This window comes from Eubalaena glacialis, chromosome 12, assembly GCF_028564815.1.
Source record: "Eubalaena glacialis isolate mEubGla1 chromosome 12, mEubGla1.1.hap2.+ XY, whole genome shotgun sequence".
NCBI classification, from domain to species: Eukaryota; Metazoa; Chordata; class Mammalia; order Artiodactyla; family Balaenidae; genus Eubalaena; species Eubalaena glacialis.
In genome coordinates, this window is record NC_083727.1 from 60,143,706 (window position 1) to 60,159,073 (window position 15,368).

At 36.9% G+C, this 15,368-nt stretch overlaps 1 protein-coding gene across 4 annotated transcripts in view; it reads left to right on the forward strand.

The window, feature by feature from the left end:
* Nucleotides 1-13,596, forward strand: part of FBXL4 (F-box and leucine rich repeat protein 4) — a 70,074-nt gene extending 56,478 nt beyond the window's left edge. For all 4 annotated transcript variants that reach the window (XM_061206966.1, XM_061206965.1, XM_061206964.1 and 1 more), the window contains 3 exons: nt 4,657-4,728; nt 8,227-8,539; nt 13,167-13,596. In XM_061206966.1, coding sequence (XP_061062949.1) covers nt 4,657-4,728; nt 8,227-8,539; nt 13,167-13,330 — 549 coding nt within the window. In that variant the 3' untranslated portion in view covers nt 13,331-13,596. The remainder of the gene's footprint in view (nt 1-4,656; nt 4,729-8,226; nt 8,540-13,166) is intronic.
* Nucleotides 13,597-15,368: the final 1,772 nt, after the last annotated feature.

Consider the following 15,368-nt stretch of genomic DNA (forward strand, 5'->3'; position numbering starts at 1 on the left):
TAAATTTATAAATTTTCATTTAATGAACATACTTTTATAAAATAGTATCTCATTACTTGTAGTTATTGCTGTGATATGTTTGAAATATATCATCAGTGAAAGTATACTTGTGATCAGGTGATGTCACTAGTCTCTCTGTTTTAGCTGGTGCATGTCTGTGATATATAAACTTACCTATTTCTTTCAGATGCTTTCTAGGAATCATGGTTTGTTTATTTGTTTGTTTGTTTTTGCCATGCCATGCAACATACGGGATCCTAGTTCCCCGACCAGGGATGGAACCTGTGCCCCCTGCATTGGGAGCACGGAGTCTTTTTTTTTTCTTAATAAGTTTATTTATGTGTTTATTTTTGGTTGTGTTGGGTCTTCGTTGCTGCGTGCGGGCTTTCTCTAGTTGCGGCGAGCGGGGGCTACTCTTTGTTGCGGTGCGCAGGCTTATTGCGGTGGCTTCTTTTGTTGCGGAGCACGGGCTCTAGGGGTGAGGGCTTCAGTAGTTGTGGTGCATGGGCTTAGTTGCTCCGCAGCATGTGGGATCTTCCCAGACCAGGGCTCGAACCCGTGTCCCTTGCATTGGCAGGCGGATTCTTAACCACTGAGCCACCAGGGAAGTCCCGGGAGCACGGAGTCTTAACCACTGGACTGCCAGGGAAGTCCTTAGGAGTCAGGACTTAGAATAGAGAAATACAGACTTGGGATTCTATCTTCCTATATTGAGTGTTACAAGTAAGGGTTGTATTCTTTATTAAAGATAAGCAACAATTAACTTTTAACTGCAAAAATTTTTAATTGCAAAAATTATTAATTAGTTATAATAATTATAAACCTGTATTAATATAAAATAGTGAACACAGTATTGCATATGTGGTTTATGTAAGGTTTCATTATATTATAAAATGTACATGGTATGCATAATTATAACTCTACTAAGCTATAAATCTGGAATATCTGAACCATTTATGTGAGTATAATAAGTATCAGTTATCATTTTATTAAGTATTTTTGCTTAGCACTTTAGTAGTGTGGAGGATAGGAGATTTTGAACTTTATGGGTAGCATCTATTAAAAAGCTGTCAATGAAAATTTGAATTCCTGCCTTCTTTTACCTCTTAATAAATTTCCTTGTAACCAGTAGAGGCAATAATAATTCTCTATAAGTTAATAGTTATCCATTGGATTTTGAGGCTGCTGAACAGGGTTAGTAGGTAGATTTTAGGTTGACTATAAAAGGATTCTTTATTTCTTTTTTTAAAAAATATTTATTTATTTATATTTTGGCTGCATCGGGTCTTAGTTACAGCACGCGGGCTCTTCATTTTGATACGCAGGCTTCTCTCTAGTTGTGGCGTGCGGGCTCAGTAGTTGTGACACGAGGGCTCTCTAGTTGTGGTGCACAGGCTCAGTTGCCTGGCAGCATGTGGGATCTTAGTTCCCCAACCAGGGATCAAACCGGCATCCCCTGCATTGCAAGGTGGATTTTTAATCACTGGACCACCAGGGAAGTCCCAAAAGGATTCTTTCTTTATGAACGTAAATCCTACTACCAGGTGCCAGCTTCACCTAGAGTGTGTTTTGAAAATTCTGTAGAAGAAATTAACATGGAGCCAGTCACCTCTTAGTGACTCTGGTTCCACAGTGATTTAAATAAGGTTGGCCTTTGTTTAAAAATTGCAAACTCATTTGAAAATGAATCTGCTGCATTGCATTATTAAAGCTGCTAACTATTTAAATTGTGTTTTAATTTTATAGAGCTACTCTTGTGCTTATATTGAATTTTACAGGTCTAACCAGCAGAATTTGTCACTTTGGGAACCTAAAAGATATCTTAAGTCTTAAGTAAGAGGTTCATAAAATTGTTCAGTTTTTATTTCTGAATACCTTTTTTTGTAGTACACTTAATATAGGTTTAATCCATCTATTTGTGTGTTCTACAAGGGTAAAAGTGATGCAAGTACTCATTAAGGTAGAATTGTTTTAAGTTGGGGGTGGGCGAATTCTTTCTGCAAAGGGCTAGATAGTAAATATTTTGGGCCTTGCAGGCCATATGGTCTCTGTCATAACTACTCAGCCCTGCTGTTGTAGTGTGAAAACAGCTATAAACAATACATAAATGAATGGGTGTGCCATGTTCCAATAAAACTTTATTTACAAAAACAACCAATGGGCTGAATTTGGCCCATGAGCAGTATTTTCTCAACTGCTCTAAATCACTGAGACTGTGGTCTCTCTAAAATCAGGTCATTTTATGTCTGGAAGTGAAGAGGAAGTTTCTCCTCTTTGCTTTAGCATCAATAGTAGTACTTTAATTCTGAATACTAATAGCATAGAGAAAGAAGATACTAAAGATATTCTAGGAGGAAATTGGTTAACTGGATTTGGAGAGATTGCAAGCTGATCTGTAGGTGTGTGCTCTATACCTGGGTACTCCCACAGTCTCTGGCTTATCATGAGCTCTGCTGGAGAAAGTCAGGAAACTGTTAACTTGTGCTTGCTCACCTCAGTGCTACCAGTCAACCCTTTTATTTATCTCTATTTGACTCCTTGTTACATTCCTCACAGCATCCCTTCCAAGGTCATTCTTATCCCCTTATAGCTTGGTCTCAGCGTTTGATCTCACATCTCTTATTTAGCAAAGATGTGTGACATTCAGTATGAATCTCTTATGTTCTATGTTAGTTCCTTTTTTAAGGTAGGAATGAAAAATGATAATTCTCTCTACTACTAAATGAATTTTTAATTCTCAATTTAACATGCAGACTGTGTAAGTTATTGTAAAATATGTGCCTGAATAAGTATAATAGGCCATGGATTCCTCTTCTACGACTTGAAATTCGTCCAGAATGCATCTACCCTTACATAGGTGTTTTCTAGATACATAATTATAAGAATATTAATTCAAAAGTGATCCATAATGTATAGTAAAGTTATGTAATTTTCAAGCATGTTTTTAAACCCTGAGTCATGATAAAGGTCACTTCTGAGAAAGTATGTGAATGGATGGAGGGATACACAAATAGAGTAGATAAGCAAAGAGGGCAAAATGTTAAGATGTGATAAATCTGAGTTGTGACTACATGGGTGTTCATTGTCTTGGACTCTATACTTGTCTGCATATTTGAGGTTCTTCACTGTAAGTAATTTAAAAATAAATGACCAAACAATTTCCATGAATCATGAATGAGGTGTGTGTATATGTATTTTTTGTAATTTAAAATTTCTTATCCACAAGAATATATGGGATCCTCTCTAAAAATTCTCTACTATGTTCTGGATCTTGCTCTGGGAAAATCTTATAAAACAACCTTGTGATAAGATCTGGTACTTTAATAAAAACAAACCTAATGTCATTTTCCCATCAGTAAGTTAAAATAGCTAAGTATTATGGAGAATCTGAAACTTAACTTATCTTCATATACCTCTTCTGATGTCAACATTCTGAGAGCTACATGGCATTGTCTTATAAACGTTATAAGTTGTGTTGAAACTTAAGCATAAAATCAATATAAACCTTTTTTTTTTTTTTTGCTTAAATTTTAAAAAATGCACAACAGTGAAACAATTAGTCTGAAGTCTAGTACCAATCTAGGGCCTATTATAACTATTATTTTATTTTTGCCCTAAGTTCACTTTAAATGAAGTACTTCGTTACTTTATTTTCTCAATAAGAATCTGAATAAATGTTTTGTGTTGTCATTGGCACATTCTTCAATCCCTCCCCAACTGATAATTTTTTCGTTTCTGAACACTTGGAATAGATTAAACAGAGGCTGTATAATATCATCTTAATTTTGTTAGATATGATTTATTTAGTTCAGAGGTTTAGAAAGTTTGCCACATGTTTGAGTAGTATTTTTTTTAATTTATAAAAGGAAAAACTAGAGATCTGAATGCTTTGCGTTGCTCGTTTTTAAATTTTTCATGGCAGGCATGTCATCAAGTGAAATTTTGACTGTTTAGAGATATTTCAGGAACCACGATTATGTAGCAGTCTCGGACACCTTTGGGTTTCTTTAGTGGTGAGACCGTTTCCATTGCACAGGACGGATGGGCTGAAATGGCAGAAACATGACTAGAAAGTGCACGTTTTAGTCAGCATGTCGCTAGTGACAGGTGCTCGATGGTTGTTGGGATCCTTGTCAACAAAGAGAATTCTTTGACATTAAAGTCACCGGCTCAATCCTGAGTTGGGGTGGCTATTGGCAGTTCCATCAGCCTGCAGCTGATCAGTGAATGTCAGAGCTGCCACTGTTCTACAGTTGTCACCAACCCTTGGTGCTTTTTTTTTTTTTTTTTTTTTTGGAGGGAGGGAGGGATGGTTTAGCTTGTCTTGTTCAGTCTTCACCAGGCTTTCAAATTGCTTACGTTTGGAAAATGCACTGAGAGGTCATAGGGAATATAGGTGTCTTTAGGGCATGCAAAATCATATACAGAGTGACGACTTACTACGTGGAGACGAGTAATGATTACCTTGACTCCAAGCCAATCAATGGTGTGAACACCTGGGGACTCATTAAATGGCATTTGTGGTGTTTGTAACAGAGGTTTTGAGCTCTATTTCAGGAAAAGCAGTGACAGCCTTTAATGTCTAATTGACCTCTTCTCTTTGTTTCACTTTCTTGTCCTTTCCTTATTTGCCTCTGATGCGGTTCCTGATGGCAGCAAACAGCCCTGCTCAGCGTTTTGAACTTCTGTTCAGAGCTTCAGCACCTCAGTTTAGGTAGTTGTGTCATGGTAAGTATTTGAAAATTCTTTATTCTCAGTTGCTGCGTCTCTTTTTCTTCCCATGGGTGACTTTTATCCTGACCCGACCCTCCCCACACCCACCCACAGCTTTTCAGATTTATGCAAAACTATGTGCACCCTGCTTTAAAACGTTTTTCTTAAATGGGAGAATTTGTCTTTGAAGCATTGACATTATTTATCTGTGAGAACAAGGAAAGAAGTATAGTGTGGTGCAAAGAGTGTGGTTCTGCCTCAAGCCAGATGTTATCTCAGACAAGCTATTTAACTCTCTCGGCTTCTTTACAAAATAATATATCAATCATACCCAAATGCCAGTAGTCTGGTAAGTTTTTCACAAAGCTAATTTTAGTTTTTGAGTTCAGAGATTATTTTCTGGAAATGCTGATGATAGTAGATAGGTTTATTTTGTTTGTTTTACTGTCCTTACTGAGTAAGATAAAAAGATGGACACCAACCTATGTTGGAACTAATTTTTTTGAAACGTTACTGGTCTGTGAAATCCGAAATCCTAGGGACTGTTGGAATAAATAATCTTGAAAGTCCTTTCAGATATAAAATTATAATTTATATGTCATTGGAAGAGTTCATGGGATGAATTAAATGTTTTTCAACTAAATTACATGGTTAATAAATAAGACTGACACTCAAGGGACAGTAGAACTCTGTGCGCATGTGTGCACACGTGTGAGCCTGTGTGCGTGTGTGCATGCATGCACGCTCACAGGAAATGCATCTCCCGATATAACTGACTGTGGAGCGATCCATTCCTCTTTATTTTCTTACCTGCCCCCCCATACCCAAAGCAGATTCAGGAGATCCTAAACCATTCCAGTTTTGCATCCACTTATTAGGAAGACCTGAATAAGCAGGATGGCTGCAAGATCAGAGAAGTTTTTAGGCCTTATTAAACCCCATGTATGGGCTCAGGCCCATCCCGGTCTCTGGAAACAATCTGAGAGCCCACTAACTCAGCATTAGGTTTCCCTTCTGGTCAACTTTTGACGTTAGTAAGCCATTTCATGGGCTTCTGTTGGGTCCTTCTAGTGGCTCTTCTGGATGGGCTCAGTGACACTCCATGGCACTTTCTGTGACAACACACCAACCAGTTACTGTCACTTGGACTTTGCTTATTGTTAGCCTGCCTTCTTTAGATTGGTAAGGACCCTGCTTTGACTTTGGCCAGAGGCACCTTATTCTGCCTGTTAATTACCTCCCCATAACCTAGAGCAGCATTCTCTAGAAAAGCAGGCCTCTAATCACAGACACTTTAGAGTTGGAATTATGTATGTTTATAGTTGGAATTAGGTGTAGTTGAAGTCAGCATTTTCCAAAGCTGACCTATGGAACATTAGTCCTAAAAGATATTCAAGTTAAAAAGTTGTGTATTGTAGGGGTAAAGAAGCGGGAATAGGAATTCTGGGTCTAAATTAGGAAACGATGCTCCTATATCCTCCCCCTGGAGTTTTCAATGGGATGTCCTACGATAAAGAAACAGTTTGCCTTTGCTTAAACCAGTGTTTGCCAACTTTACCTGACCAATGAACCCATTTTTTCATGTTACATCTATTATTATGTAATATGGTATGGGAAATGCTACTTTAGATAAATAGGCTATTTTTAAGTTAAAGTGTGTAGTTACCAGTATTGTTACAATTGATATTTATTCGCCAGGAAATGAAGTTTTAAGGACTTGACATTCGAAGTTCAGAAATACTGCTAATACTGCTGATACTGCTACTAACGTGGTGATTGAAACATTTCATACTTGTCACAGAAGTACTGTTCTTCACAGCAGGTCTGGGTTCACGAGGACAGTAACACACACAGCTCTTGGTTGATACTTTAATACCATGTTCATTTCAGTTTCTTTCCTGTCAGCTGACCAAAAGGCAGGATGATTCATTTGATATTTTATTTTTGACTATCAAAATAATAGCAATCAGAATCATCGGTTTTGGAAAGTTTTTAAATTGCTTCTTTCTAAAGAAGCTAATTGGCTGCACTAATGATCAAAGCTACAGTTTTGTGGGTCCACTCACTTAAGAAGATAGTTGTATTTACCCAAATCGATTTCTCGTGGTCTTCTGCATGATTGTTCCTAAAGAACCTTAGAAATCATCACCACTGGATCTAATCTATCAGCTCTTTGGTTCTGACTCAAAATATAGCCCCCAACCTGTCCACTTCTCCAATGCCACTGCTTCACCTTAATCCAAGACCCGGCATCTCTCCTGTGCGCTAGTGCAGGCCTCTTCACTGGGCTTCCTCCTCCATTCATACCCACCTTAGACCATCCTCCAGAGTCCGGAGGGGTTTTTGTTTTAATGTGAATCATATTTGTTTCAAACCCTCCATTGATCTCCTTATAGTTAAAATAAAAATTCAAAGTCCTTCACGGCCTGATGGCCTGGCCCCTGTGTAGCTCTCTGGCTTCACAGCCTGCCCTCTCTCTCACTCCCCTTGGGCCGTGTACCCATCATATTTCTGTTCTTGAATGAGCCACGCTCATTCCCGGAGATCCCGGCAGCCACCACTCCCTCCCTCGACCTCTGCCACTCTGATCACTCTCATGTCACCCTGTTTTATTGTTTTACTTATCACTCTCTGAATTTATTTTGCTCATTTATTTGTCTGTATGTCTTTCCAAGAAATATGAACACAGTCTTTTTTTTTTGATTCACTGTTGCTCCTAGTATCTGGAGTGATGCTGGCACATCGTAGATGAAAATATGAATAAACAAAGGAACAAAAGGAAGTAATCATTGGAAATGTTTGCTGTTTTGTTTCCTTTTGACTTCTGGTGATAATGCTGATACCTGATTATAACAAAATCAAATGAAACTCCTAAAAGAATCTGTTTAAAGAAACATTATTAAAACATTCAAAGCCCGTGAACTGAAATGTTTAATTCTTGACTAGTGGAAGCTTATCCCACGATCATGAGGTAAATCACTGGACACCTCCAATAACTGACAGCAGCTAACTTATCACAATCTAAATTATTTTTCAGGTTGCATTTTCAGTCCCCAAATGCCTCATTTAACCCAAAACTAGTATCCTTATTAGTACCATCAGCATATTCACTTACTATTTTAGAGCCTAGCAAAGTGCATACCTTTATCAGGGAGATCTTACATATATCAAAGTAGCAACAGCACGGTCAAAATGGGAGGCATACAAGGACAATACATAATCCTCAAATTCTTTAAGAGGGACTGAGGATTTCAGACTGCTTTGGGATTTAATTCATTAACGTCCTCTGTCTGGAATTCTGTTAAATGGATTTTTAAGTAAGTGATTACTCTCGCTGTTTAATGAAACCGTGGCAGAGCTGTGAGATGAGTGGGCAGATCTGTGTTAATGACGATGTGGGTATGTTTGCACAGAAGCAAACAACAGGAGATGATTAAGAATGCTTTAACATGCTCAAAACAGTTTGTATTTCTGAGCATAATGTGGGAAAGATTGAAATTATTTGGTTTCCAGATTGAAGACTATGACGTGATAGCTAGCATGATAGGAGCCAAGTGTAAAAAACTCCGGACTCTGGATCTGTGGAGATGTAAGAACATTACTGAGAACGGGATAGCAGAGCTGGCTTCTGGGTGTCCACTTCTGGAGGAACTTGACCTCGGATGGTGCCCTACTCTGCAGAGCAGCACCGGCTGCTTTGCCAAACTGGCACGCCAGCTTCCAAACTTGCAGAAACTCTTTCTAACAGCTAACAGGTCTGTGTGTGACACAGACATTGAAGAACTAGCATGTAATTGTACCAGATTACGCCAACTGGACATATTAGGTAAGGATACAATCTATAAATTTCTTTTAAAGCCTTGACATAAAAACTAACCTCAGACTTTTTATAGGGAGAAAAAAAATGCTTGGATACAATAAAAATGTTGTCCTGATAATTATAACTGTATTTAAGTAAAAGAGTGAGGGTAGTAACAGAATTTTATAGTTGAACCTATCAGAAAGCTCTAAATAACCATAATTCTTGGTCTAGTAAGAAGAGTGAGAATTTGTGTGAGCTGTGTTCTCTATTATTATTGACAGATAAGAAATTAATCCGTTTGTATAATGAATTCAAGACACACACAACACATATGGCTTCTTGATGTTAAATTCTTGATTAAAGAATATTGTGAAATTTCCATCCCTGATGATTCTAGTTTTTAGGAATAGTTCTACCCTAAGGCAGAGCTATTGAAAATCCTTCCCAGTGCTGGGATTCCTTGTGTCTTTTTTGCAATTTACAGCCAGAAACCCTGTGATATTTTGTTACTTCTGACATTGGCCAGAAGTGCTAGCAATGCCACGGTTATAATTGCCCACACAGTGGTGAACCCAAATAGCACTTGCACTGTGTTTCTAGTAATCTATTAATACTAATAGATTAGTCCTTGAAGTGCTAATTATATCCTTTCCTGTTTATTCAACATTCAACCAAAGGGAAACCTGAAGATTTTCAACACTTACGTTTGTAGTTTCAGTTAAAATCTCTCCACAGCCCAGGCTTATGGTACATTTGTAGATGTTGCTTATATAGTTGCATGTTACTTATTCAAGTTCCTTGTAGGCAGAAATTCTTGCTTAAAAATTTAGGAAGGGAAAATTAAGCATATGGGATTAACAGATACAAACTACTGTATATAAAATTGATAAGCAACAAGGATATATACACTGGAATTATATCAAGTATCTTATAATAACCTATAATGGAATGTAATCTGCAAAAATTACTGAATCACTGTGCCATACACCTGAAACTAACACAATATTGTAAATCAACTGTACTTCAATAAAAATAAATAAAATTTAAAAAATCAATAAAAACAGTTGACTAAAAAAAAAAACCTCAGGGAGAAATTCTTGCCTATTATATGCACACTTTAGGCTAGATACTTCATCTGTGTTATATTCTCCTTAATCTTCATTGCTCAGGAAGCTGGGTATCATTGTCTTTTCATAGATGAGGCTACTGGAGCCAGCAGTTAATATGTGGCAGAGCAAGGGTTCATGTACAAGGGTTTTGTCTCCACAGTCAGTACTGTCTTTTCAAAACACCACACCACTTACCTTGCTTGTTTCTTTGCCTGCCTATCTACCTCCCCCTTGAATTAGCCTAGACTTTTTAAAATAAGGTAATTATTTTGAAACGTTCAAGAAAAAGTCATGAATTCACAGGGACAATGAGGAAAGGCAGTCAAGGGCCTTTTAAAGTGATCACTAATTGAGTCAGGCTTCACTTCAGAGGATGGTGCCATTGTTGTTTAAAATCTAGTTTACAATTCTCCCTCCAAAAGACCCTCAAATAAACCCAAAAAACATACACTAGAGATGGAGAGTAGCCAGTAGCTGAAAGAGATGCTACCAAAGAAGTCGGTAACACTGATCCCAAAACAAAAGCACAGTTGTGATAAACAGGGGGTTCAGTTGTCAGGTGGCCTAAGTTTGGTCTATAAATGTATGAATTACTTGACAGAGACATAAAAGAAAAGCAGGTACGAAGTATAATGACTTCTTTTTGAAGACATTTGTGACTTTCATGAGCATAAGAGCAAGGCAGTATCATTATTTATTATGTCAAATCTAATTACCGATGGAAGATGACCGTCATGCGAATATATTGGAACATCTTATTTCAAATATAAAGAGCACAGTAAAAAGTAATATCACTAGTAGTCAATAATTAATATTGTTAACAACGACATGACTATGTGCTTTATACTGTTCTGAGCATATATTAACTGATTTAATCATCACAACAACCTTATGAGGTAGATATTATTATTAGCCACAGAGTAGGAAACGGGTGGAAATAGGTTAAGTGATTTGCCCAGGGCTTATAACTCGTAAGGAATCTGGACTTGAACCAAAGTCTATGCTTCTAACCACTGTGGTGTATTTTCTTTACTTTTATTGTTGTTTTTTGGTTTCCTTTCATCGTTTAGTGTTAGAATCCTTATTTTTTTTTTAAAAAAAAGATTCTTAGTTAAACCATGCTGATATTCATTATTTTGTCATTTTGTGATTAGCACATATGAATGTTAAGTGGCATATCTTCGTCATACTTCCTCATACTTAACGTACTTATCGATCAGTACAAACGATCAGTACAAAGCTGAATAAGACACAGTCCCTGTCTTCAGGAGTTGAAAACCTAGCAAGAAATAAAACAAGCATATAAATGACTGTAGTGCAAGCCAGAAGCAAGTCCACTTTGATGGGGCTCAAAGAAAAGAGAGTATATATATGATCAGAGAAATAAGGAAAAGCCTAATTTAAAAGGCTAATAGATATTTGAAAGGTATCCTTAAAAAGTGAGCAGGAAATTGGGGGAGAAGGGCATTTTAGGCAGAATGAATAGCATGAAGCAAAAGCAAAGGAGTTAAAAGTACAGAATATCTTTAGAGAATAGGCAGTCTAATTTGATCTAGAATGTTGGTATAATGGAGGGTATCATGGAGAGTTTTGAACACCAGGATGAGGCGTATGCACAAAATTAAACAAGAGCTTTTACTGGGTTTTAATTAAGGATATGAGTGATGTATTTAGAGCTGTGTTTTAGGAATACTTATCTGGAAATGAGTAGTAGGTGAATTGGAGAAGGAAGAAATCAAAATCAAAGAGATTAGCTTCAATAATCCATCTCACGAGGGTCTACACCAGGGTGATGGCGTTGGGCAGTTAACCACCATTCCTTCATTTTTTCATTCATTACACACTTATCGAGCATATACTGTGTTTGGCATTATTTTAAACACTGGAGATATTCAGTACCCTGAAGGAGCAAGCTGACTGAAAACAGAATTGTGTCCTAAGTGGATAACAAAACAACAGCACACAGTACCCTGGAAACATAGGACAGGTGACCCTAGCCCAGTTAAATGTTCAATCTCTGACTTCCTTCCCTGGCATTCTCTTAGGCTATAGGAACTCCTAATTTATCAGGAAACTCAGATTCTAATGACCAAGACTGGCAAATAGAAAAAAGTCACAGCCCTAGGTGAAAAGCTCCACAGAGCCAAATGGCTTAGGTGAGGTTCTCTGATCTTATATAACAGAAACCCCCTCAAGATAACTCAAGCATACGAAAGAGACGATTATTATGAAGATACAGGTGTCCATCTCAGATCCCATGGGTAGAAGCTGGGTATGGTCAGACCTCAGGAGAGACTGGAAAACCATCAAAAGGCGAGGAAGCTTTTTCTCTTTTTCGTTCCGTCTCCTATCCTGCATACTCAGGCCCCTGTCCCTAACCCACCCCCTCTGCCTCTGTACACTTACAGAGACGTTTGTGTCTGCTTCTCCCTTTGGTTTCGCTTTGCTCTTTTCTTGTCATGCTGGCCATCTCTGTTCCTCTGGGTACACATGGCTAAATATAGCAACCCTGACCCAGTTTTCCATGTCTTTAGTTCAAGAGATCAAATGGGCACTGGAGGCTTTACTGAATCCCAATTCTAAATTCCCAGGAGAATCTGCATTGGTTTATCATGGGGCCAGTCGCAGCCAGGGTAGCAGTATAGTTACAGCTTCTGATAGAAGTATAGTTACTTCTCCCTTCTCATGGCGGGGAGGGGCGGAGAAAGGATTTCTCAGAGAAAAAGGCATAGACTAGTGTTTCAGAACCTTTAATCCCCATCCCAGGTATGTATATGTAATACGATTGTGATGAATTTTTTTCTCCCTAGAAAAGCTATAGTTACAACAGATGACATCTTAGAGCCTAGTGATATTTGGTACTTATTGAGTGCCTGCCGTGCATCAGGTGCTTTACATAATTTATATGATTTATAACCCATCTGAATAGCCCATAATCACTTCAGATTTAACATGGGCTAAATAGTACTCATCATCCATCATTTGTCTTCCAGTTATGCCATTTTATACCTACCACTTACTGTAAAACTTATCGAATTGTGTTGTAGTTATTTGCTTTCAACTCTGGTCGATGAGTTCTTTAAGGCAGACACGTGTCTTACTCATCTTTGTATCTCCAGTGCCTGAAACAGAAGTTTCTACAGGGTAGTCGCTCAGTAATTACACTGCATGGAATTAGAGGTTGAATCATTAAGTATTGCTGCCTGATTTGACCCATGGGTTCAGGAAAATGAGATGTGCAAACAGTTTTGAACTGGGGTGAACAGAAATAGGAAAGTCTGGAGGAGCTGATTGGAAAGGGTAGGAGGTAGGAATGAAGATAGAATGGGTAGAGATTGACAAAATTCAGGTCCTAGATACCAATTTGGCTGGGAAATTTTATTTTTTTTTAACAGGACTATTTCAATATGAAGTCTTGTTTTAAGAAATGTTTTTAATTTGTAAAAGTCTATTTTAAGTGTATTTTAAATAATAAAAAGGGACTTTTTATCAGGATATTATATAAATGTTATATAATATTTTGTTTGGTTTTTTTTAAACAGGAACAAGAATGGTAAGTCCAGCATCCTTAAGAAAACTCCTGGAATCTTGTAAAGATCTTTCCTTACTTGATGTGTCCTTCTGTTCACAGATTGATAATAGAGCTGTGCTAGAACTCAATGTGAGCTTTCCAAAAGTGTTTATAAAAAAGAGCTTTACTCAGTGACTTCATATATGTCTTATAATAAAATTAATGTGCTTTTTGTAGGGTTTTGTTTTGGGGTTGATTTTGTGTAGTTTTTATAATGGTGGGAATATCTTAAGACATTTGTGGATTTTAAAGAAAAATATGGAACTGTCCATTAAATCATTAAATCAGTGATGTAAACAAATGTTTTCACAAAATATTGTAAGCACTTTCTTTCAAGAATATATGAGTGACTCATATTATTTTTGTCTTATGTTAATCAGTGATATTATGCTTTAGTCAATAACTACATGTTTAATAAAAGAGTAATATGGAAACATTTTAACTTATTTTGAAAGGAGCACTTTGAACAATAAAGTATCATGATATTTATGCAAAAATAAAGTGAATTTTTCACACCTCCATGTAAAGATGCCTTATTAATAATAAGCCTTATGACCTGGCCAGTATTTCGTTTGGTATGTACAAAATTGTCAGAGTTGGTTGGAGAAAGAATCTTACTTTTTATCTGTTAAGATTATTTTTTACGTTGATATACTAACTCTTCAACTTGAAAGTTTTCAGTTTTTCCAGTTTTCTTCTGATATATTTATGTATTTTACTACTGGATAATATCAGTAGTAAAATATGGGCATAATCAAGAATAAGAGGTAAACTATTAAACGAAATAGTTTTCCGACTGTTCAGCAGATACCTTAAAAATTTGCCAGAGGGAAGGGTTTAAGACTTCTGAATTATATGTGGATTTTATTTTATTTTCTTTTCTGTGCCCCAGCACCTTAAATAATTAGAAATCAGCAACAGTGGAGAAAACAAACAAACATTGTTTTGTTAAATAGTAAATTGATTTAGTTCTGCTGCTAAGAAAGTAGACAGAAAATATTTTGTGGAATGAAAAAGCAGGGCTGTTTCGAATAGCAAACTAATACTAAATATATAGTGTAACAAAATTTATTTTCCCGCACAGGGCAAAATGTTAATTTCCAATATCCACACATCCTAGAGTGATCCCATAGAACTCTGCTGTCCAATACAGCAGCCACTAGTCACATGTGGCTATTTTATTTAATTTTAGTTAACTTAAATTTAATTAAAAATTCCATCCCTCAGTTGTACTAGCCACATTTCAAGTATTCGGTAGTTACCTGAAGCTAGTGGTTATCATATTGGACAACACTACTCTAGAATTTCTTGCTATAAGATGTAGTCATTTAAGAAAAAGCATATTTAGTTTAAAAATTAGCACAGTTAATATATATCTCTAGGAAATTATTGAGGATACTCTCAATAGTACATATATGAAAGCATTTTACCCCCAAAGTAAAGCTAGTGGATTTATACATATGGAAAACAGTAGGCATTCAGTAAATAGTTACTGAATGAATAAGAATATATTATTGAATTAAGCCATATGTCAAATTTTAAAATTATAAATGTTATAAATTACTAGTAGCACTGTATTTATTCTTTTATAGAATATAAAGAATGTAATACGTGACATTTAAAATATTAAAATAGTAATCCAATCTCCTCCACGTAAGAAACCATTGTATGAGAGCTGCTGTCTTGTTGGTATGCCCCACAATGTCTTCTATTTGATGGCAGAAGCAAAGGGCAGTTGGAAAAGGGCTTGGTTATCCTCTGTTATTAGCTTCACGCATTTGGATTTCCTTTTCACCCAGGAATGTATGTAAACATCTTAAATGTTTTATTCAGTGGACCTTTTAGGAGGATGAGATTTATAATTGGACTACCAACTGGGTGAAGCAGTGCTTTTATCTTAAGCTAACAGCTGCCACTGAGTTAATGCTTACTTTGTGCCGGGCACCCTTTCCTGTGTTTTGCATTTACTAACTCACTTAGTCCTCTTAACAACCCTGTAAAATAGATACCATTGCTTACTCCCATTTACAGATGAGGCAGAGAAAGATTGAAGAACTTACTCATGATCCCATGGCTGCTAGTGGCAGAGCCAGCAGCATACAGACTCAAGCCATCCAGCTTTAGAGACAGTGCATTCAATCCACGCTTCTAAAAGCGTCCAGGTAGTATCTGG